The sequence below is a fragment of the Heterodontus francisci genome, chromosome 6 (assembly GCF_036365525.1).
Source record: "Heterodontus francisci isolate sHetFra1 chromosome 6, sHetFra1.hap1, whole genome shotgun sequence".
Taxonomy (NCBI): domain Eukaryota; kingdom Metazoa; phylum Chordata; class Chondrichthyes; order Heterodontiformes; family Heterodontidae; genus Heterodontus; species Heterodontus francisci.
The window spans coordinates 47782237-47808019 of record NC_090376.1 but is presented as its reverse complement, the minus strand read 5'-3'; the positions used below and the strand labels follow the sequence as shown (position 1 = coordinate 47808019).

Genomic DNA, 25783 nt, shown 5'->3' with positions numbered 1-25783 from the left:
ACAGGTGGGAAGCGATCAAGGTGAATATCAAGAGGTTCTTCATCCTCAAAGGTGTTCAGAAGGCGAGAGAAAGAGAGAGGGGGAAATGTCCCGACTCCAGAAAAGCATGCAGAATCTGCTCCTGCGGCAGTCGATGGGGGTCGAGGTTTTTTTTAATTCATTCATGTGGCCTGAATGTGAAACTCCTGACCCCAGACAACATTGAGGAACACAAAAGGGATAACAAAGGTTGGAGAACCGTGAAACCCCTCTGAGTTTGTTGTTGGCCAGGCCAGCATTTATTGCCCATCCCTAAATGCCCTTGAGAAGGTGGTGGTGAGCTGCCTTCTTGAACCGCTGCAGTCCATGTGGGGTAGGTACACCCACAGTGCTGTTAGGAAGGGAGTTCCAGAATTTTGACCCAGCGACGGTGAAGGAACGGCGATATAGTTCCAAGTCAGGATGATGTGTGACTTGGAGGGGAACTAGCAGGTGGTGGTGTTCCCATGCATTTACTGCCCTTGTCCTTCTAGTTGGTAGAGGTCGCGGGTTTGGAAGAGTCTGTCTAAGGAGCCTTGGTGCGTTGCTGCAGTGCATCTTGTAGATGGTACACACTGCTGCCACTGTGCGTCGGTGGTGGAGGGAGTGAATGTTTGTAGATGGGGGACAATCAAGCAGGCTGCTTTGTCCTGGATGGTGTTGAGCTTCTTGAGTGTTGTTGGAGCTGCACCCATCCAGGCAAGTGGTAAAGGAGGATCTCCAAGAGGTGAAGAACCAATAGACCTCACTCATTACTGCGAAGGCCTCCAAGATCATCTTCCTATCCAGATTCACTCCATGGAGCATGATGAGAGGTGTATGCACTTCTTCTTCCAAAAGATACACAAAGAGAGCTCTGTGATCAGCAGCCTGAAGGAGGGTGACAGCTGGGTAACGTCATTGAAGCCTGACATACGAAACATCAGTAAATCCTTTTATGTTGGGCTGTATGACGTGAAGCCCACAGACAGCACAGCCACCCAGTCCTTCCTGTCCTCTAATGTGGAGGTCTTAGATGACAGTACACGGGGAAGTCTGGATAAACATAGGAAAACAGGAAATGGGAGCAGGAGTAGGCCATTTGGCCCCTTGAGTCTGCTCCACCATTCAACTAGATCAACGCTGATCTTCAACCTCAACGCCATTTTCCCACACTACCCCCATATCCCTTGATATCTTTAATATCTTCAAATTTATCAATCTCTGTCTTGAATATAATGAACAACTGACCCTCCACTGCCCTCTGGGGTCCAGAATTCCACAGAATCACCACTCTCTGAGTGAAGAAATTCTCCGTCATCTCAGTCTTAAATGACCTACCTCTTATTCTGAGACTGTGTCCCCTGGTTCTAGACCACACCACCACCCCCCGCCCCCCAGCCGGGGAAACATTCTTCCTGCATCCCTGTCAAGCCCTGTAAGAATTTTGTATGCTTCAATGAGATCACCTCTCATTCTTCTAAACTTTAGAGAATACAGGCCCAGTCTCCTCAATCTCTCCGCAGGACAATCCTGCCATCCCAGGAATCAGTCTGGTGAACTTTCGTTGCACTCCCTCTATGGCAAGTATATCCTTCCTTTGGTAAGGAGACCAAAACTGTACACAATGCTCCAGGTGCGGTCTCACCAAGGCTCTATACAATTGTAGCAAGACTACTCCTGACTAACCCTGGATTAGCTGACAAAGGGTGTCACATCCTTCAAGATGAGTAAAACTCACGGAAGTGACAGCTCACCAGTCGAGTTGTATTCAACTGTGGGACTTGATCGGCCTAGATTTGCTGGATGCGCAAGAAAGTATGCTTCTGGCTGGCAGCACGTCAGAATCCATGAAGAAGGGCATCGTCACCCTCATCTACAAGCAGAAGGGGGAGGGGGCAGAAATCAGGAATTGGCAACCCATCTCACTGCTTAATGTGAAATACAAAATTCTGCCCAAGGCCATCATCAATCCGGTCAAGTCTGCTCTGGAGTTGGTGATTCACCCCGATCAGACCTGCACTGTGCCCAGCTTTGCGCGGCTCAGGAATCTGTTCGTCTATGTACAAGACAGGAGGGTGATCACCTGCCTCATCAGCTTGGACGGCGAAGGCCTTTGACAGAATATCGCACATCTGCATGATGGACGTGCGCTTCAAAATGGGGTTTGGAGAGGGAATCCGCAATTGGATCCAACTGCTCTACACAAACATCAGTGGTGCAGTTTCAATCAATGGGTGGGAATCGGAAAGTTTTCTGATCAAATCTGAAGTCAGGTAGGGCTGTTCTCTCTCCCGTCTTGTTCATTTGCTGTAGCGAGCCTTTTGCCGAGTCCATCAAGAAGGATGCAGACACAGAAGGGATGACAATCCCAGGCACGAGAGGCACTCAAGTCAAAGCCTCCCTGTAGATGGATGGGAATGCGCCATATTCTGCTCGGATCCACTGTCATCTGCGACCAGCTTGAACTAGCCTCGGGAGTCAAAGTAAATCGCAGCAAGAGCAAAGCCATGTTTGCTGGGAACTGGGCCAACCAATCCTTTGTCCCCTTCACCGTCAGGTTAGATGACCTGAAGGTGCTGGGGATATGGTTTTGAGGGGCCAAACTGGCTGCTAAAAACTGGCAGGAGCGTACAGCCATGGTGGAACAGAAACTGGGCATGTGAGAGTGACACGCCCTCTCCATTGCGGGTAAGAACCTGGTTATCGGGTGCAAGGCGCTCTCTGTGTTGTTGTATGTGGCGCAGACCCCACTCCTGCACCGTGGCGGTCACTTGAGCCATCTTCTGCTTTATCTTGAGATCAAAAATGGACAGTGTCCGCTGGGACATAGTGTTCAAACCTCTAGATAAAGGGGGAAGAGATATACCCAACGTTGCTCTCATCCTGATGGCCATCTTTGTCTGCGGCTGCATCAAGCTGTGCGTTGACCCCCTATATGCAAACATCAAGTGTCACTACATGCTAAAGTTTTATCTGTCTCTGGTGTTATGAAGGATGAATCTGGCCACTTGGCCACAGAACACTCCATTCAGTTGGACCATGCCATAGCACCTATCCCTCGTGGAAAAGTTTGTACAGAAAAACACCTTTGACCACAAGTCCATCAAGCAGTGGTAGGCACCCAACGTCCTCAAGGACCCGCAGGAAAAGGAGATGGTGGAACCTGTCGGATGGTTCCCTGAGAAGACTGCCAAACTCATTTGGCAGAATGCTTCATTACCATAACTTTCAAACAAGTACAAAGACATGTACTGTATTGAAAGAATTGCACTTTATGTAATGTCCAATTTGAATTGTTTTGTAATGTATTTTAGAAATTTTATGAATAAAGTATTTTTTTGGGAAAAAAACACAGTGGTACAATTAAAATAGGGGTTGCTCAAGAATTAGATGAGCGCAGAGATCTTGGAAGGTTGTAGGACTGGAGGAGATTACAGAGATAGGGAGGGGCAAGGCCATGGAGGGATTTGAAAACAAAGATGAGAATTTTAAAATCATTGCTCAACTGGGAGGCAACGTAGGCCAGAGAGCACAAGAGTGATGGGCGAACAGGACAATGCAACTGTTCAGACGATGCAATTTCCAAACTAGCGCTTCCGATAATGTCTTATCAGGCCTGAAATGTTAACTCTATTTTGCTCTCCACAGATGCTGCTTGATCTACTGAGTATTTGCAGCATTTTCTGTTTTGATTTCAATTTCCAGCATCTACAATATTTTGCTTTTGGACCAGAAGGGGTAAGCAGTTTAGTGGGATTGAGGGAGCAGGAGGTATGTCTTGTGGAAAAGATGAGCTTGGAAGGGCATGAGGGGTAATAGGAGAGAAACTAGAGAATAATGCAAGTTCAGGCCCAGGGCAGCGGAGAGATTTAGAGTAAGTTTGGCCCAGTGGGCTAGTGGAGGGGAGGGAAGCAACAGAGACAGCTGTTTGGATGGTCTCAATCTTAGTGACAAAGAAATCCATGAGTTCCTCACACTTATTTTTGAAGGTGAGGGTGCAGGAGACAGGGGAGAAGGGTTTAAGATGACAGTTTGAAGTAGAGAAGTTTATAAAGGGTTGGCAACTTCTTTGCTTTTGTAGTCTATTCATAATAACCTTCTCACTTCTCCTGCTGCCTTCAAAGATTGGTGTACATACAGGTGCCTCTGTTCCTGCATCTCTTTAAAATTGTGCCATTTAGTTCATATTGCCTCTCCTCATTTTTCCTGCCAAAATGCATCACTTCACACTTCCCTACATTAAATTTCAACTGCCATGTGTCCGCCCATTTTACCAGTCTGAATGACCTTTTGAAGTCTTGTTACTATCTTTCTCATTGTTTACTATAGTTCAGAGTTTCAAATCATCTGCAACCCCTTTTTTTTAAAAAACTATTTATAAATTCAGCACTGCTTGCTTCCATTTTTGGCTAGAAACACACTGATGAGGAAAGTTCTCCTGTACACATTTCAGGAATGCCTCCTCCTCTTTGCCCTTTACACTGCTCCTATCCCAGTCGATATTAGAATAATTGAAGTCCCCCATTATCACTCCTTGTAGTCCTTGCATATTTCTGCAATTTACTTGCAAATTTACTCCTTTTTTCTCACAATGTGGTGGCCTATAGTATACCTCAAGCAGCATATTAGCTCCTCAATTTTAATCAAATAGATTCTTTGATCCCTCAACTGCACTATGCCTTTTCAGTGCTATAATAGTTTCTTTGATTAATATTGACATTCCCCTTCCTTTTGTTTCTTCCCTAAATTTGCTGAATACCTTGTAGCCAGGAATATTAATCTCCCAATCCTCCCCTCTTTTGAGTCAGGTGTCTATTATTACCACTATAGAATGGTTACAGCACAGAAGGAGACCATTCATCCCATCATGCCTGTGCTGGCTCTCTGCAAGTTCAACTTACCTAGTCCCACACCCTCGCCTTTTCCCCATAGCCCTGCAAATTTTTTCTCTTCAGATAATTATCCAATTCTCTTTTCAAAACCACGTCTGAATGTGCCTCCATCACAATCTCAGGCAGTGCATTCCAGATCCTAACCACTCGATGCGTAAAAAGGTTTTCCTCATGCCACTGTTGCTTCTTTGGCCAATCACCGTAAATCATGGAGTTGAGGCCACGAACAGATCAGCCACGATCTTATTGAATAGTGTAGCAGGCTCAAAGGGCCGAATGGCCTACTCCTGCTCCCCTTTCGCGATCCTTCCACCAATGCACAGTTTCTCCCTAACTACTGTGTCAAGACCTCTCATGATTTTGAACACCTCAATCAAATCTCCTCTTGACCTTCACTTCTCCAAGGAGAACAGCCCCAACCTCCAACATTTCTACTCAAGAAATCAGTTTTAGCATTCCTATTGCCACCCTAGGAAGAATCAACTAACTGAGCACAGATAAGAGATTCATTCTGTGGTGTTCCTGATTTGGAGTGCTCAGTACTACATTATGTAGTACATTTATCCCCAAGCTATTTAAGAGATTATTCACGTACTCGAGAAAGAACGATTTGTAACTTTTGCAATTAGAAAAACCATACAACATGCAAAAATGTTCCAGCTTTACTGGAATGGAAGCTAATACATCTTGTCCAAGATCAACTCATACCAGCTTATAGCAAGCCTTACTGTTATCCGTATGATGGATGCAACAGGCCATTCCCTATTGCTGATCTAATAATGTAACTAAAGTTTCCTCCTTTAAAAAGCAGGACCTCAAGGGTTGTAATCTCTGGATTACTCCTGGTGCCATGTGCTAGTGAGTATAGGAATAGGAGGATAGAGCAGATGAATGCATGGCTGAGGAGATGATGCAGGAGGGAGGGCTTTAGTTTCCTGGATCACTGGGTCTGTTTCTGGCAAAGGTGGGACCTGTACAAGTTGGACGGGTTGCATCTGAATCGGAACGGGACCAACATCCTTGCTGGGAGATTTGCTAGTGCTGTTGGGGGGGGGGTTTTAACTAATTTGGCAGTAGGATGGGATACAGAGTGGAGGTACAGTAGGGGGTGATGCACAGTCAAATATAAAAGAGAAACTGAGCCAGTCTGGAAGGCAGCACAAATAGAGACCTGTTAAGGCACAAGTGAAAAATGCAAGGCTGGATTGCATCCATTTTAATGCAAGCTGTCTTACTAGTAAGGCAGATGAACTGAGGGCGTTGATTAGCACATAGGACTATGATATTATTGCTATCACAAAGACATGGTGAGGGAGGGGCAGGACTGGCAGCTCAATATTCCAGGATATAGAATCTACAGAAGAGACAGGGTAGGGTGTAAAAGAGGAGGTGGCATTGCACTGTTGATCAAGGAGTCAATTACTGCAGTAAGGAGAGATGATATCTTCGAAGGTTCCTCAAATGAGGCCATATGGGGAGAACTTAAAAACAAAACGGGGGCAAACACTTGGCTGGCAGTGTACTACAGGCCTCCAGTCAGGGAGAGAAAGAGGAGCAGATACGTAAGCAAATCTCAGAGAGGTGTAAAAATAATAGGGTAATAATAGTAGGGGATTTCAACTTCCCCAATATTAACAGGGACAATCTCAGTGTAAAAGGCTTAAAGGGGGCGGAAGTCTTAAAGTGAATATAGGAGAGCTTTTAGAGCCAGCATGTAGAAAGTCCTACAAGAGAAGGGGCAGGACTGAACCAAATCCCAGGGAATGAAGCTGGACAAGTAGTAGAGGAGCATTTCGGGGATAGTGACCATAACTCTAAGATTTAAGGTAGTTACGGAAAAGGACAAAGATGGGCCAGAAATAAAGGTACTGAATTGGGGGAAAGCCGATTTCAGTATGATAAAACAGAATCTGGTCAAAGTGGACTGGGAGCAGCTACTTGTAGGAAAGTCTACATCGGACCAGTGGGAGTCATTCAAAAAGGAAATAGTGAGAGTGAAGGTTCAGAGCCAACATGCTCCCGTAAAGGTGAAGGGTAGGACCAAAAGGTCCAGGGAACCCTGGATGTCAAGGGATATAGAGGATTGGATAAGGAAAATAAAGGAGGCTTATGGCAGATTCAGAGTGCTGAAAACAGCGGATGCACTAGTGGAGTATAGAAAGTGTAGGGGGGTGGTTCTTAAAAAAGTAATTAGGAGAGCGAAGAGGATACATGAAAAAACACTGGTGGGCAAGATAAAGGAAGATCCGAAGGCGTTTTATAAGTATATTAAGGGCAAGAGGATAACCAGGGAAAGAGTAGGGCCCATTAGGGCCCAGAGTGGCAGTCTGTGTGCGAAGCCAGAGGACATAGGTGAGGTTTTAAGTAATTACTTTTCATCTGTGTTCACTGTGGAGAAGAACAATGTAGGTGTAGAGATCAGGGAGGGGGATTGTGATATAGTTGAACATATTAGCATTGAAAGGGAGGAAGTATTAGATGTTTTAGAGTGCTTAAAAGTGGATAAATCCCCACGTCCATATGAGATGCATCCCAGGCTGCAATGTGAGGCAAGGGAGGAGATAGCAGGGGCTCGGACACAAATTTCAAATCCTCTCTAGCCACAGGTGAGGTACCAGAGGATTGGAGGACAGCGAATGTGGTATCATTATTCAAGAAGGGTAGCAGGGATAAACCAGGTAATTACAGTGAGTCTAACATCAGTGGTAGGGAAACTATTGGAAAAAATTCTGAAGGACAGAATTAATCTCCACTTGGAGAGGCAGGGATTAATCAGGGATAGTCAGCATGGCTTTGTCAGGGGAGATCATGTCTAACTAACTTGATTGAATTTTTCGAGGCTGTGATTCGATGTGTAGATGAGGGTAAAGCAGTTGATGTAGTATACATGGACTTCAGTAAGGCTTTTGATAAGATCCCGCATAGGAGATTGGTTAAGGTGGTAAGAGCCCATGGGATCCAGGGCAATTTGGCAAATTGGATCCAAAATTGGCTTGGTGGCAGGAGGCAGAGGGTAATGGTCAAGGGTTGCTTTTGCGAGTGGAAGCCTGTGACCAGTGGTGTACCACAGGGATCGGTGCTGGGACCCTTGCTGTTTGTAGCGTACATTAATGATTTAGATGTGAATATAGGAAGTATGATCAGTAAGTTCGCAGATAACATGAAAATTGATGGTGCCGTAAATAGTGAGGAGGAAAGCCTTAGATTACAGGACGATATAGATGGGCTGGTAAGATGGGCGGAGCAGTGGCAAATGGAATTTAATCCTGAGAAGTGTGAGGTGATGCATTTTGGGAGGACTAACAAAGCAAGGGAATATACAATGGATGCTAGGAAGTACAGAGGGATCTTGGTGTACTTGTCCATAGATCACTGAAGGCAGCAGCACATGTAGTAAAGGTGGTTAGGAAGGCATATGGGATACTTGCCTTTATTAGCCAAGGCATAGAATATAAGAGCAGGGAGGTTATGATAGAGCTGTATAAAACGCTAGTTAGGCCACAGCTGGAGTTCTGTGTACTGTTCTGGGCACCACACTATAGGAAGGATGTGATTGCACTGGAGAGGATGCAGAGGAGATTCACCAGGATGTTTAGAGATACAGCACTGAAACAGGCCCTTCGGCCTACCGAGTCTGTGCCGACCATCAACCACCCATTTATACTAATCCTACACTAATCCCATATTCCTACCATATCCCCACCTGTCTCTATGTTTCCCTACCACCGACATATACTAGGGGCAATTTATAATGGCCAATTAACCTATCAACCTGCAAGTCTTTGGCATGTGGGAGAAAACCAGAGCACCCGGAGGAAACCCACGCAGACACAGGGAGAACTTGCAAACTCCACACAGGCAGTACCCAGAATTGAACCCGGGTCGCTGGAGCTGTGAGGCTGCGGTGCTAACCACTACGCCACTGTGCCGCCCTGGGCTGGAGCATTTCAGTTATAAAGAGAGACTGAAAAGGCTAGGGTTGCTTTCCTTAGAGCAGAGAAGGCTGAGGGGGGACATGATTGAGGTGTACAAAATTATGAGGGGCATTGATAGATTAGATAGGAAGAAACTTTTTCCCTTAGCGGAGGGGTCAATAACCAGGGGGCACAGATTTAAGTTAAGGGGCAGGAGGTTTAGAGGGGATTTGAGGAAAAATTTTTTCACTCAGAGGGTGGTTGGAATCTGGAACGCACTGCCTGAAGAAGTGGTAGAGGCAGGAACACTCGCAACACTTAAGAAGTATTTAGATGAGTACTTGAAGTGCCATAGCATACAAGGCTACAGGCCAAGTGCTGGAAAATGGGATTAGAATAGTTAGGTGCTTGATGGCTGGCACAGACACAATAGGCTGAAGGGACTGTTTCTCTGCTGTACAACTCTATGACTCCTTGAACTGCTGTAACTGTTATATTTTTGATACAAATTTAATACAAGTTGATATAATTTAATCAAACATTTGATTTGCCATTAAGCCAATAATTAGCTTTGAAGTGTATTTTAACAATTCTTGAAATTATACACTTCCATAGCTTAAGATTGTGTTTTGATTTTATTAAGTCATCAAGTTTTATCTAAACTGCTCAGGTGTTACTGCTATTAGTCGATCAGACATGCGATTGCAGGTAGATTTTCACTTTAAGAGCCCTGACAAGTCTAAAATGGAGTATCCGTCCTTCTGCCTAGAAAATACCAGTTAAGATTAAGACACCTGCAATTACCTTCATTTGGACTATCACTTTTGACTAGATTTTTTTTCATCAGACTTAGTGGCATGCAGTTACAAATGATTTACATTACTCAGCTGATATTTCTAGTATAATAAATCTACTGTTATCACGTGAGTGTCTTGAGCATCACTGACCGTGCATACATACACAAATAAAAGAAGCTATGTTTATAAAAGATCAAAATTAAAACTGAGTATGGGGCATTTCTGACGTCCTGTCCCATGATGTTCGTTTTCTTGAGGCTGATGGTTAGGCCAAATTCGGTGCAGGCAGCCGCAATCCTGTCAATGAGTCTCTGCAGACACTCTTCAGTGTGAGATATTAATGCAGCATCGTCAGCAAAGAGGAGTTCCCTGATGAGGACTTTCCGTACTTTGGTCTTCGCTCTTAAGACGGGCAAGGTTGAACAACCTGCCACCTGATCTTGTGTGGAGGAAAATTCCTTCTTCTGAAGACTTGAACGCATGTGAGAGCAGCAGGGAGAAGATGATCCCAAACAGTGTAGGTGCGAGAACACAGCCCTGTTTCACGCCACTCAGGATAGGAATGGGGTCTGATGAGGTGCCGCTATGCTGAATTGTGCCTTTCATATTGTCATGGAATGAGGTGATGATACTTAGTAGCTTTGGTGGGCATCCAATCTTTTCTAGTAGTCTGAAGAGACCACGTCTGCTGACGAGGTCAAAGGCTTTGGTGAGATCAATGAAAGCAATGTAGAGGGGCATCTGTTGTTCACGGCATTTCTCCTGTAGCTGGCGAAGGGAGAACAGCATGTCAATGGTGGATCTCTCTGCTCGAAAGCCACACTGTGCCTCAGGGTAGACGCGCTCAGCCAGCTTCTGGAGCCTGTTTAAAGCGACTCGAGCGAAGACTTTCCCCACTATGCTGAGCAGGGAGATTCCACGGTAGTTGTTGCAGTCACTGCGGTCACCCTTGTTCTTATAGAGGGTGATGATATTGGCATCGTGCATGTCCTGTGGAACTGCTCCCTCGTCCCAGCACAGGCAAAGCAGTTCGTACAGTGCTGAAAGTATAGGCTCAATTAAGTCCTCACTTGGAGTCAAATTGGTGACATCGCCAGGATCTTCCCGATGATGGAAAGACTTTCCGGTAGTAGCCAAAGCCTGGCTATTGCCTGGAATCAGCCTTCTGGTGGCAGGCCAGGGAGCCAACAAGGTGTCCTTTAAATTCCCCCTCAGAGTTGTGGCTGCCAGAGAGTCACAGCTGCGGCCGCAGACCACCCTGTGGAGGGGCTTCCCCTCCGCACTTATAGGCTGGCAGCTGTGACCACATTTTTTTTTACACTTGTATAATTCTTCAGAAGGCACCTGCATCTTGAGGCGCCCTCACATTCTCCTATCTACATCGGTAGCACCCACCTCTCTTCATGGGGCTGCAGGTCAGACATCGCTACAGGCCCTCCTATTGGGCCTGCAGGCTCCCTGGTCCGCTGTCATCCTTAATTGGATGGGGTTGCCGGTGGCGACTTCTTAATTGACTGCCTCTGGAATGGCCTGCCATGGCCATGTCCAGGTTCCCGACTTCAGGGTCCCAACAATCTTGGCAAAATCCAGCCCATGGAGTATACATCCTGTTCCACACAAGAACTCCAGGACATTTCTCATGTCCTGGACAACCACATGTGCAGGAAGTGTCGTCAGCTGGAGCAGCTCAAGCTGAGTTTCAAAGCTTGAGCAGCAGCTGGCGTCACAGCAGTGCGACTGCGAGGCTGAGAGTTTTGCAAATAGCACGTCCCTGGAGTAGGTCACCCAACAGCTTAAGGGCCTGAAGGTAGAGAGGGAATGGGAACCAAGCAGGTAGTGCATCTCGCTCTCCAACCAGTATTCTGAATATTAGTGACAGAGATGATTCATCTGGGGAGTGCAGCCAGAGCCACGTCTTTGCACCATGAGTGGTTCAGCTATATGGGAAGATTGGGAAAGCAATAGTGACAGAAGATTTTGTAGTTAAGAGAATAGACATGCATTTCAGCGACCGCAAACCTGAATCCAGTAGGGCATGTAGCCTCCCTTGTGCAAGGATGTCACTGAGCAGCTACAGAGTGCTCCATATTGGTACCAACAACATAAGTAGAAAGAAGGATGAGGTCCTGCAGGCAGGTATTAGAGAGTTGGGAAGAAGACAAGCAAGCAGGCCCTCGAAAGGTAGTAATCTCTGGATTACTTCCGGTCCCCCGCGCCAATGAGTATAGAAATAGGAGGATAGAGCAGATGAATGCATGGCTGGACAGGTGAAGCAGGAGGGAGGGCTTTAGATTCCTGGGTCATTGGGACCAGTTCTGGGGGTGTTGGGACCTGGGACCTGCAGAGGCTGGAGACGTTGCACCTCAACAGGACCAGGACCAATGTCTTTGCAGGGAAGTCTGTTAATATTGCTGAGGAGGTTTAAACTAATTTATAAAGGGGGATGGGAACCAGGATGCAACGTTAAGAAGGATAAATAAGGACCACAAAGTTTGGGAGAGACAGATAACACTAGAGTAAAAAATAATAATGTGTTAGGTGGGGTCAGACTAGGAGGAAATGTAGTAGATCTAATTCACATTTGCAGTGTATGTACCTAAATGCAAGGAGCATAATAAATAAGGTTGATAAGCTGCAGGTGAAAATAACCACATAGGAATAAGATGTCCTGGTGATAAAGGCGACCTGACTCAGATAGGGCCAGAACTGGCTTCTAAATATCCCTGGATGCACAACGTTCAGGAAAGATAGGGAATAGCTAATGTTGTGCCTTTATTTAAGAAGGACAGCAGGGATAAACCAGGGAACTACAGGACGGTGAGCCTTACATCAGTGGTGGGAAAGTTATTGGAAGGGATTCTGAGAGACAGGATTTATATGCATCTGGAAAGGCATGGTCTGATTAGGGATAGTCAGCATGGCTTTGTGCGTGGGAAATCATGTCTCATGAATTTGACCAAGTTTTTCGAGGAGGTGACCAAGAGGATTAACGAGGGCAGGGCGATGGACTTTGTCTACATGGATTTTAGCAAGGCCTTTGACAAGGTCCCGCATGGTAGGCTGGTCCAGAAGGTTCGAACACATGGGATCCAGGGTGAGCTAGCAAATTGGATACAAAATTGGCTTGGTGATAGGAGGCAGAGGGTGGTAGTGGAGGGTTGTTTTTCAGATTGGAGACTGGTGACCAGTGGTGTACGGCAGGGATCTGTGCTAGGCCCTCTGTTGTTTATCATATATATTAATGACTTGGATGTAAATGTAAAGGGCATGATTAGTAAGTTTGCAGATGACACCAAAATTGGTGGTATAGTGGACAGTGAAGAAGGTTGTCTAAGGTTACAACAGGGTACATATCAACTGGGAAAGTGGGCAAGGGAGCGGCAAATGGAATTTAACACAGACAAGTGTGAAGTGATGCATTTTGGGAAGTTAAACCAGGGCAGGACATATACAGTGAATGGCAGGGCTCTGGGGAGTGTTGTTGAGCAGAGAGACCTTGGGGTGCAAATACATAGTTCCCTGAAAGTGGCAACACAGGTAGACAGGGTGGTGAAGAAGGCGTATTGCATGCTTGCCTTCATCAGCCGAGGCACTGAGTACAAGAGTTGGGACGTCATGTTACAGTTGTACATAACGTTGGTTAGGCTGCATTTGGAGTACTGTGTGCAGTTCTGGTCGCCACACTACAGGAAAGATGTGATTGAGCTCGAGAGGGTGCAGAAAAGATTCACAAGGATGTTGCCTGGTCTGGAGGCCTTGAGTTATAGAGAGAGATTGGATAGGCTGGGTCTGTTTTCCCTGGAGCGAAGGAGGCTGAGAGGGGACATGATAGAGGTATATAAAATTAGGAGAGGCATAGATAGGGTAGATAGCCAGAGGTAGGGGTTTCCCAAGGTAGGGGTGACTAAAACTAGACGGCATAGATTTAAGGTGAGAGGGAAGAGGTTTAAAGGGAATCAAAGGGGTTAACTTTTCACACAAAGAATAGTGGGTATCTGGAATGAGCTGCCTGAGGAGGTGGTGGAGGCGGGAACAGTAGTGACATTTAAGAGGCATCTGGACAGGTACTTGAATGAGCAAGGCATAGAGGGATATGGAATTAATGCAGGCAGGTGGGATTAGTATAGATAGGCATTATGGTCGGCATGGACGCGATGGGCCGAAAGGCTTGTTTCTATGCTGTACGACTCTATGACTCTATGAAAGAAAGGAGGAGCGATAGTATTGATTAAAGAGAGTATTACAGTGTTGGAGAGGGAGGATGTCCTGGAGCGGCCAAGGACAGGATCTCTCTGTTTAGAGTTAAGAAACAATTGAAGTGCATTAGCGTGGGAAAGATCCAGATGCAAATTTGCTAGGAAATTACAGAGAGGTGCAAGAACTATAGTGATCATGGGGGACTTTAATTATTCTCATATAAACTAGGATAGCAATAGTGTACATGGCAGAGAAGGAGAATTTTCTGAAGTGTGTTCAGGAGAATTTTCTTCATCAGTATATTCCCAACCCCAAAAGGAAGGAGGTATTGCTGGATCTGGTTCTGTTTAGTTTAGAGATACAGCACTGAAACAGGCCCTTCGGCCCACCGAGTCTGTGACGACCATCAACCACCCATTTATACTAATCCTACACTAATCCCATATTCCTACCACATCCCCACCTGTCCCTATATTTCCCTACCACCTACCTATACTAGGGGCAATTTATAATGGTCAGTTTACCTACCAACCTGCAAGTCTTTTGGCTTGTGGGAGGAAACCGGAGCAAACCCACGCAGACACAGGGAGAATTTGCAAACTCCACACAGGCAGTACCCAGAATTGAACCCGGGTCGCTGGAGCTGTGAGGCTGCGGTGCTAACCACTGCGCCACTGTGAGGTGGATCAAGTAGATCAAGTGTCAGTCGGGGAACATTTCAGAAACAGTGATGATTGAATCATAAGGTTTAGATTAGCTACGGAAAAAGACAAGGAGCAAACTAGAATAAAAATACTTAATTGCAGGAGGACCAATTGCAGTGGGGTGAGAACAGACCAGTCCTGGGTAAATTGGAATAAAAGATTGGCAGGCAAAACTGTACGCTGCCTTTAAATAGGAGATGGTTTGAGTACAGTTGAGATACATTTCCACCAAGGGGAAAGGTAGAGCATCAAATCCAGAGCTCCCCAGTTGATGAAAGGGATAGAGAGTAAAATGAAGCAGAAAAAGGAGACAGATGGCAGATGTCAGGTTGATAATACAAGTGAGAACTAGGCTGACTCTAGAAAGTTCAGAGGGGAAGTGAAAAGGAAATCAGAGAGGCAAAGAGCAAAGAGAGAATATGAGATGAGACAGGCAACTAACAAAGGGGAATCCAAAAGTCTTCTATAGACATATAAATAGTAAAAAGGCAGCAAAAGGAGGGGAGGGGTTGATTAGGGATCTAAAAGGGGAGGCAGAGGGCATGGCTGAGATATTAAATGAGTACTTTGCATCTGTCTTTATCAAGGAAGAGGATGTTGTCAAAGTCATAACGAGGGGGGGGGGGGGGGGGGCAGTAATTGAGATACTGGATGGGCTAAAAATTGATAGAGGTGGTACTAGAAAGGCTGGCTGTGTCTAAAGTTGATAAATCACCAGGACTGGATTGGATCCATCCGAGGATGCTGAGGGAAGCAAGGGCGGAAATTGCAGAGGTACTGATTGTGGTAAAGTGCCATATAATATGCTTGTCAGCAAATCTGGAGCCCATGATATGAAGCTGAGTGAATTACAGGAAACAGAGTAGTGATAAACAGTTGTTTTTCAGACTGCAGGAAGATATACAGTGGGGTTCCCCAGGGGCTGATACCACTGCTTTTCTTGATATATATTAATGACCTAGACTTGGGTGTACAGGGTACAATTTCAAAATTTGCAGATGACACAAAACTTGGAATTATTGTGAACTGTGAGGAGCATAGTGATAGCCTTCAAGAGGACATAAGCTGGCAGAATGGGCAGGCACATGGCAGATGAAATTTAATGCAGAGAAATGTGAAGTGATACATTTTGGTAGGAAGAACAAGGAGAGGAATAAAAACTAAAGAGTACAATTCTGAAGGGGTTCAGGAACAGAAACACCTGGGACTATATGTGCACAAATCATTGAAGGTGGCAGGGTAGGTTGAGAAAGTAGTTAAAAAGGCATACTGGATCCTGGGCTTTAAAAATTGAGGTATAGAGTACAAAAGCAAGGAGGTTATAATGAACCTTTATAAAACCACTGGTTCAACCTTGACTGGAGCATTGCGTCCTTTTCTGGGCACTGCAATTTAAGGAGGATATGGAGGCTTTAGAGACAGTGGAGAAGAAAAGACTTAAGAGAAAAGTTGCAGGGATGAGGAAAGGTAGGAGAAGCTGCAGTTGTTCTCCTTAGAGAAGAGAAGGATGAGGAGATTTGATAGAGGTGTACAAAATCATAAGGGGTCTAGACAGAGTAGAAAGAAAGAAACTGTTCCCTTTGGCGTAGAGTCAACAACCAGAGGATACAGATTTAAGGCCACTGGCAAAAGAACCAAAGGCAACATGAGAATACTTTTTTTTTAAAACACAGCAAATGGTTAGGATCTGAAATGCACTGCGAGAGCGGGTGGTGGAGGCGCATTCAATTGTGGCTTTCAAAAGGGATTCGATAAGCACTTGAAGGTATTAAAATGTGCAGGTTTACAGGTATTACGACCAGGTGCGAAAGAGGTCTAGGGTTCCCTTTCAGCCTTCATCTGGTCTTACCGTAACAGGGTTTAATTCTAAACACACCGTGTTTTAGCTCCCCCTTGGTGAATCCTTGTCTGCCGCTTTCCAACTATAAGGCAAAGAAACCAGCACAAACAAGCTTTCTTAGATTTAAAGAAAAGTTGAAATTTATGAAACTTAAACTCTAATTCAGTTGACGCCTACGGATACACGATGCACCCATGCTAGCATGCATACGCGACACACACATGCAAATAGAGAAGAAAAGAGAAGAAAAATAAAGTGGGAAGGTTTGAGGCAATTTCTGAAGAATTGTTGTTACCGTTCATCGAGCTCACTGCAGAGTCCTTGATTGTAGGTCAATCTTGCTTTTCGTTGGGGCCCAGTGTTCTTTTTAAACCTTGTTCGCTGTAGGAGACTTTTCACTGTTGGGGTTCATCTGTCTTCAGTAGATTCAGAGGCTTGTGAGAAAGAGATGGGAGCAGACAGGAGAGATCTTCTCAATCCAGGAGTAAACAGTCTTTGAGTTCAAACTGTACAATTCAGAAAAACCCAGGTTGCCAAGCAGGTTAGTCATGTGACGAAATAGTCTGATCACATCTTGGATTGTATCACCTTAGCAGGCTGTGGCATGCTCCTCCAACACACAATACCTGGTGATCAAGGTCCATTGTGGGTTGAATGCGCCAGGGACTGGTCCTTTGTCCTTCCAATCACCACCTGTTAATATGCAAATACCTTTTCCAGCCATGGCTGATCTGTTTAACAAGTCCTTTCTTCACTCCAGTAACAGTTTAAAATCAATGTTCATGACAAAATTAATGTGCCTCATTCTTAGCATGACACAGGTAAAAGGGCAGGGAAGTGGGACTAGCTGAATCACTCTTCCAGTGAATTGGCATGGACTTGACAGGCCAAATGGCTTCCTTCTGTGCTGTAACCATTCCAGGATTCTATGATTAAATTAGGTTTAATACAGGCTATGCATTTTATCTCCTGTCAAAGTTCAAAGCTAACATGTACAGTGCCACGTTACAAACCCAAGTACACCCCACCAGGATTAAAATGATCTTCCAATAGAAGGCTTTTGCTCCAGGCTAGTTCAGCTATATTCTGTGCTTTGTTGAGAAACATTCACTGCATCACTCAAAAGAACTTGCTCCTGACAAATGTACTACGATAAGGAATGGATTTTTCTTTTTCAAAAAGCCTAGTTTTCTTTTAAAATTAAAACTGAAGAGGATATTCAGTCATTTGCAGTATTCTGGGAATATGATGTCACCAATGCACTAACTAAAGCCATATCCTGAGATCATGTAAATCTATTTGGATCTGATTGGCCATCCATCCATCTGGTTAATATTATAAGATCTGATTATAGTAGTAGAGATTCATTTTTTCATCTTCATTCACACATTTCCTTTACACTTATTTATTTTGTCGTATGATGATGTTAATTTTAGCTGCTCTACACTGACAACTGTGTATGAACTTTTTAAGGCTGTTTCCTTATGCAAGGAATTTCCTCGTGGGGTCTCATGATTGAGCGCCGTAAATTTAGTGGAATATTTTTGGAAACCTTTGTTTACACATCTATCCAGCGTTTCCACCAAAGTTATGGCAGCAGACCTAAGGAAATTCTCAGCTTTACTGTCCTACCTGTGAACTGACTGGAGCCAGTAATTGTATTAATTGACTCCACAAGTACTATAACTAATAGTCTCTGATGTCTGCTACAGAAAAAAAAACAGCCTTTGTATTTTTGTATTTAAGTCAACATAGTATAAACTTGAGTTTGCTTGTCAGAAGTTAGTCTCAAGTAGAATGAAATGAGTAGCGTTTAAAAGACCAAGAGAGTTTAACCTCACCGGAAGTTTCAACCTTAGAAACAGCTCAGCCTTGAGATGAACTTGGGCTAAAAGTATATTTGAGAAAGCAAAAGAAAGACGGAACTTGCATTCATATAGTGCCTTTCATGACCTCAGGATGTCCCAAAGCTCTTTACAGACAATTACAATGAAACCTGTAAATTAGGGGGCACCTAAGGAATTACATAGGAGTTCTTTATTTGCAGGTGACCTTATTTTCAAACTGGAAGAGTCAGACATTCCAGGATTGGCTGTATCTTTTGCAGGATTCCATTTTTCCTCCCTCCTGTGGGATCATGCCTACGTCTGGAGCTCTTCCAGTATGATGTGATTTTAGTTAATTTCCTGTTCACCAGGTTTCCTACAATCCCACAATCCTATTCCATCGAGGGAGGGATGTTGTGATACTGAAATCTGTATGTTGACAACAACCTGCACACAGCAGATGGCTGCTGTAGGGCCACAGCCCCTGGCAGAGCCCAGTCAAATTAGTGGGGTGCAGAACTAATGTCTAGCAGATCCCTGTCTGGGATTCCCTCTCTTGCTGTGCTCCAGCTGCTAATGTTTGAAGTGCTGGAGGTTGGGTAGGGAGGGGACTGTTAGCAGCTCATCAGTACCTGATGTACTGGTGGAGTTGGGTTGCCAATTCTTGTTGGAGGCATTCCTGGAAGTTTGATCACATATGTTCTGACCACATGACATCAGATCACATGAATTCTATAATTGTCATTGGAGTTACCTTTCAACAGTGGAGTCCCCTATAGTTGAGAAGCTTCAATTGTAGTTTTGCACTAGCAGCTGCTCTCCCCTGACCATTTCAGACCCTCTGTCCCACCCACGCCTACCACTCAAGTTAGGAAACTCCAGGCACATTTATATCATTGAAGGGTACCCATTCAGGAAAACAGATCATGAAAGCCACCCAGGACACTACTTAAAAGGACACAAGCAGTGTCAAGTAATTATAGGGAAAGCAATAGAATTTTAGGGTATATTGCTAGATCATTGAGTACAAACGAAGTATACTTGTGCATTTTTTTTTGTTCCTCAGTCCTTGTGGCGATGGTGTTCGCACAATGGTGTTAGATAGGGAGTTCTAGAATTTTGACCCAGCAACAATAAAGGAACATCGTGATGTATTGTGAAGTCAGGATGGGGATATAATTTTGAGTTGATTGTGTTCCCCATACATTATTACTCTGATCTTCAGTGATGCAGGTCATGGTCTAGAGAGGTGCTGTCAAAGTAAGCTTGATAGGCTACAGTACATCCTGTAGATGGTACACTCTGTAGACAGTGTGCCAAAAATGGAAGGGCCAGATATTCAGTCCAGTGGCAGGGCAGCATCTTTGATGTTCAGCTTGTTGAATATTGCTGTGGCTGCTCTCCTCTAGGCGAGTGACGGCTATTCCACCACATTCCTGACTTGAGCCTTGTAGATGGTGGAGAGGCCTCGAGGTAAACCACAAATTGCACAGTAGCCACCTCCTGCCCCACTCTTGTAGTCATGGTGTTGATATGGCTGGGTCCAGTTAAACTTCAGTTCAATGGTGACCCTCAAGATGTTAACATTAGGGCACATAGCAATGGTGATTGGGATTGTCATTGTTGTATGTGGACACTACCGGGATCTTAAGTGACTTGAATGTAGCTGCCATCTCAGCCCAAGTCTGGATGTTGTTCATGTTCTGCTGTAGACAAGCATGGGCTGCATTGTTATCAGAAGATATTTTTAAATGGAGCTAAACCATGTGGGACTTTCAGTAAACAACCCTTTATAACACAGGAAATATCATTAATAAAACAGCTGGATGTCCAGCACTGTGATGATTGGCCTTCGCCAAGCATAACCAACTTCCTTTGTGTCAGGTATGACTGCAGCTACTGTGGGGATTTGCCTTCAACCTCACTCAACAATACTTTTGCTAGGCTACTTGATGTTATACCCAGGCTTGGGGGCTACTCTTACCTGTAATTTGGCGTTCCGTTGTTACATCATCATTTGGATCAAGGCTACAAGGAGGCCTGGAGAAATGTGATTCTGATGGAACCTGAATTTAGTATGGTGAACAGGTATCACTTAATATCCCTTTACTGCTGATCCAAAGGAGGCTGATAAAGGGGCAATTGTGTTACATTTATTTTGTTTATTTGTGGATAGGACATACCGGGACAACCTTCCATATTGTTAGGTAGCTGCACCCAAACAGCTAGACTAGGCTAGGAGGCTATTAGTTCTGGCATCCAAGTCTTCAGCACTACAGCGAGGATGTTGTCAAAGCCCATAGCCTTCACTGTGTCCAATATACTCAGCTGTTTTTGTAAGGTTGCATGAAGTGAACCAAATTAGCTGGATTTTGGCATCTATGATGGTGAAGACCTTGGGAAGAGGCTGAGTATGACTTTCACAGACATAAAAACATAGAAAATAGGAGCAGGAGTAGGCCATTCGGCCCTTCGATCCTGCTCTGCCATTCATTATGATCGTGGCTGATCAACCAACTCAGTAACCTGTTTCCCCCCATATCCTTTGATCCCTTTCGTCCCAAGAGCTATATCTAACTCCTTCTATATCTAACATACTATATTGCAGATGGAGTTTCATTTAATGCATGCTTACAGTCAGGATTCCAACATGCTACTTGATTTAGATACATATTACTTACTATTTGATGTTCTCAATTGCCGTCTACGCCCAACCCGATCTAAGCCAATGGGTGTGCTTTGGGAGAAAGTGAAAGGTCGAAGTCTGGCAGACACTGCTTTGTATGGTGGTACCTGATGTGAAGGAACAGGTGGCCTAGCAACTGGCTGAAAACAAAGAATATTAAATACATCATTCTGGATACAAAAAAAAACCCCAATACCATTCATTAGAAGTTAGGTAACAGCTAACTAATAGGAATTTTGAAGATATCAATTCTAAGTGTATACATCACTACAGCTAAGTTTCCAATATAAGCGATGCCATTTTGAAATTGGTTTGAATTTAGTCTTTCAAGTTCAATGTCCATTATTTATCAGTTCAAGATTATCATGGTTTACATTATTTCTTATTGAACCAAAAACGTAAATCTGATCTAGGATTTGTCTTAGTCTTCCTAGAAGGGGGATCAGACTTATATTTCTTAAGAATTGTATATGGTACACAGTAGGAAAGCATACTGGGAAATAAAACACAAACCACAAAAGAAAATTTCCCAACATTGCATTAGTGCCCACACCAACATAGCTTGTCTCAAAGAGCAAATAAACATTCAATGGGTAAAACACGATCGCAAGCAACTGATTTTGCTCTTCTGTTTGACATCATTAAGTGGCAGCTTGCACTGTAAATAACATGTTAACACATTTTAAATTGACTTTAGGTCACTTCTGTGTTAGAGTACCAAAATTTCAGACCATTGCTGAGGATAAAATTGCCTCCCTATAAACACTATATAGGTCATGAAGTCATTTCCTCTTAATGTTAATTCTTAAATTTTTTTCACATATGAAATGTGAGTAACTAGGAATAATTTTTAGAACATAAAAACATGGAGGACCAGAAAATACCATTAATAGCCATCTAGTAGATACCACTTTCTCGGAAATATAAGCAAATATATCTAGACTTTCCCTAGAGAGATCACTTCTACTTTTAGTAAAAGTACAGTATGGCATGATGATAGTAATAATTGATACTATGATATTACTATGATAGTAATGGTCATTCTCTAAAGTCATTGTACTTAAAACTAGATATTTTAACGGCAGGAATTGCTATTAGGCCCAAGAAGCCATTCTTCTTCCTTTGTGCACAGAACATCACAAAGACACCACAAAAATTTTTTTAAAATACAACTGAATTGCAATCTGGCAATATCTGTTTGTGCGACAAAATATAATCCAATTTTATTTTGCCATGATACAAGTGTAATAAAATTTAGACAAGATAATATGGATTTTCCTTTGACAGAGACAGGCAACTGAAATCTGTCATACAATGATGTCGTCCTAGTTCTGAAATTAGAATGTATTTACTTTAAAGGTGTTTCATATGGCCTATAAATTGCATAAAAGACCATATGAACTGGGAGCTGTATTAAACAATCAGGAAAAACATCTGGTTCTTCACCAAATCCATACAACTACTATGACAGCAATCAAATAATTCATCTCCAAGTAAATCCTTCCCATGTTCTTTTTTTACTGTATATTCTATGGCCTACACAGTACTGTGGTACACAGTACAACCAAATCTACTCAGCAGTGTTCTCACACATTGCCAATTACTTCAGCTTCCAACTTCTTGGAAACCAAGTAGATTGAAACGTTGCATCCTGTCCACATACAGTTTATTGACCAGCTGTAAACCTCCAACATAGAAAATGCAATTATTGATGTCTGAAAGCTTTTAGCTAGCCATCTGAACAAAAAAAATGCAAGTTAACACAGCACTTTTTAAATGTTCTATAGTGTTTAAAAGGCTCTGAAGACAAAAATTGATGAACATAAAAAATTAAACTAATAAAGCACATTTATTCTGTTCATTCAGTGTGGTCTGGAATTCAATAATCTTCTTACCACTCAACATTCTCTCTGACTCTCCTGAGGGTAATGACTCTGTATATTCTTCAAACACACTGGCTGCTCTCCAGTACTTCACTGAATTGGCAATTTTTCTATTGTGAGCTAAGACAGGATATTCAACTGTGCAATGCATCACATTCAGGTCCATATTCATACATTTTTCAGCAGGGACCACTAGATAGCAACCAGGAGCTCAATCACTGCTTATGCATTTCCCCTCTGACCTAAGGATTCGGAAGCTAACTACAACAGCTCAACTAACTCAGCTTAGAAAGGAAACCAACTTTCAGAGCTTCTGATCTAGAAGGCTCAGAAACACATCAGATATTTAATTTACCAACTCAACCATAAGAACTTATTTGTCATTTTATTGCATCAGTCCTCTTCCCTCTGCCTTGTGGTTCCAATTCATGCTGGGATATAGCTCTACGGATGGCAGCTGCCTCCCAGTACATTTCCCAAGCTTCCATTCATCATATTTGAACCTACACAGTAAATATTAACAGGTCTTTATACCATAACATCCACACATCTAAATCTGGTCATCTGATGTCCACACACATGCATCTTCAAACAGGGTTGACAGTATAGTGATTGGACTGGAATTTTTGGGTGAGTTTTCTCCTTGCTAGCCTTGGGTCTTGAGGCCAATTTTATTATCCTTCCCAACAATTCTAGCTGAGATCTGTTAACTCAGCACAAAACATGGAGAAAAGCTGACCACAGTATGGCTCAGTTCCTCATAGGACATGGCATTTACCTACTAGGCCAATAGGTTTCTCTTGAAGTCAATTTTTAAATCATGATTCGTTATTTTAGTCCATTAACTTCTCTGTGCTGAACTCCACAGAGCCACGTGATTTGTTACAGCTGTCATAAACCAATGCAATGTATTAAGATTTAAGATTTGACAGCTCCCCGTATGACTTACTGTTGAAATTCACTCTGTGTGGAAAACAGCTTTATGGACAAGCGCGAAGATTTAATCAACTAGGTGCTTCGTGATCTTAGTTTCCCCTTGACTAAGTTTTAACCAAGAGACATTTTTCACACAGAGGGTTGTTAAGATCTAGAATGCACTACTTGAAAGGGTGGTGGAATCAGATTCCATAATAACTTCCAAAAGGCATCGGACTTGCACTTGAAGAGGGCTAATTTTCAGGAATGTGGGGGGAAAAGTAGGGGTGTGGGACTAAATTGGGCAGCTCTTTCAAGAGATGGCACAAGCACGATGGGCCAAATGGCCTCCTTCTGGCTCTACGATTCTATAGTAGTTATGGTACCAGAATTGGCTTTAATGATTAGGGTGGGATAAAGAAAAATCAGTCATGGCTCCTCTTTATTAACTGGCTGAAATTCCTTCCATTAATAATTTTAACAAAAAGTGAGAGTATAAGTATTCATATCAATCTTTTTACCAACATTATGAATAGAAGGCTTTTTGACTGTTTGTTCCCTTGTTTACAGCATTTCATCCTCTCAAAATCCAGATGGTCCCCACAATAAATCCTAGTGTTATGGCAGGGTGATAAAAATCCCCCAATATTACAAGCGAGGTCTTGGCACTAATCTTTTTTAAGATCTCCGACAACACTACATCCACCTCCATTTAGTCTTGTGGTGGCCCATAACATATTCCTACCACTAACTTTTTCCCTTTCATACTACTGAAAGTACATTTGTGCCAATTGCAACTTTACATTAGGACAATGCACTTTTTGTTCAAAAATCAAAACTGCTTACCATATGGAGGTTTGTTTTTGCTGTAGAAATAATCTGGCTATATTTAAGGCGTTGAAGAAAGTTCCAATTCTCACCAATGCAAACATTCACCATACTGGCAATAATTTGAAACCAACAATTCTTCTTCTGCTATTCTTATCATAATAGTGAAAACATTTTACTGACTGATATCAATACCGAAAGGGGGATATTTTATGGATATTTCTTAAGGGTATTATATCAAATAACTTTTCACTTGACTTAAGCTTTAAAATATCTGAAATGGATCTACAACTGTTCACCAGACAGTACAATACAATAAATCTATATCTGCTATAATCATTTTTAAGCACATTAATCATCAAATTCACGGATTCACTAATTTTTGAAGTGGAAACATTGGCAACATAGTAGATGAAATGCAAGAGATTTGCAAGAAATTCAAGTGCAACTCAGAAAAGCATATATTTAGGCAAGGTATTATTGGCAATAATGTACTAAAAGGACAAGATACCCCAATGGCTGAATTAGAGCAAAGGAGGACAGGAAATAGCCCACATTCCTTTCTAGAGCTTCTTGAAGAACTGAAGCAAAGTTTTCAGCCAAAGATGAAGAGCAGGCAGGCAAAGAAGAAAAGTTAGATTTTGGGGCAGAAGACGAAGCAAAAGAGAGTCATCTTACTTGTATTGTAAGAAGGTCCTCTATTTCTTCAGACTGATTATTCCCGTAGATGCTGACTCCACCAATTACAGAGATCGGCCTCCTTTTGCGGTTTCTATGGAGCTGAACACTGGCACATTTCTGCGGCTGGGAGTCAACACAAGAAGCCTCAGTTGTGTCTTCATTTTCTGTAAGGTCAATGTTTTCAGGTTGAATAGGAAAACCGTTCTCCGGGATAGAAAATTTCCTACTAGCAAACTGACCATAGTCTGAAAGGGGCCGTTGTCGTTGCCTGCCTTTCCAGGAATTCCATCTTCTTTGCCCAACTTTTTGTGCATCAGTCTTTTCTTCTTCATGGGAAGGTAATGGCTTTCTCCACTGGTCTTCAGAAGAAACCTTTCAAATGTGAACACTGAGTGTCATCAACTTTATTAGCATTATTTCTTCCCAAAGTTACAAGCTCTAGGTTTTCCACACATCAGCATATTAATAGCAATAATAAAAAAAATCTCTTTTTGGTTGCACAAACATCTTAATGTCCAACTCCTGATATATGTAAGGACAGACACTTACCTATAAACAAAAGATCAAGACAGTTACAGTTCTTAGAAAATGAGAATCACAGGACTCACCACCTGTAGTCC

The 25783-nt window shown here is 43.2% G+C and overlaps 1 protein-coding gene across 15 annotated transcripts in view; it reads right to left on the bottom strand.

Annotated features, from left to right (window-relative positions):
- LOC137371289 (spermatogenesis-associated protein 13-like) overlaps window positions 1–25783 on the bottom strand; it is a 413876-nt gene that overhangs the window by 68795 nt on the left and 319298 nt on the right. For 12 of the 15 annotated variants that reach the window (XM_068033612.1, XM_068033611.1, XM_068033615.1 and 9 more), the window contains 2 exons: window positions 25161–25535; window positions 20852–20996 (listed from right to left, as the gene is read on the bottom strand). In XM_068033612.1, coding sequence (XP_067889713.1) covers window positions 20852–20996; window positions 25161–25535 — 520 coding nt within the window. The remainder of the gene's footprint in view (window positions 1–20851; window positions 20997–25160; window positions 25536–25783) is intronic. The other 3 variants (XM_068033620.1, XM_068033626.1, XM_068033614.1) reach the window with 2 other exon arrangements.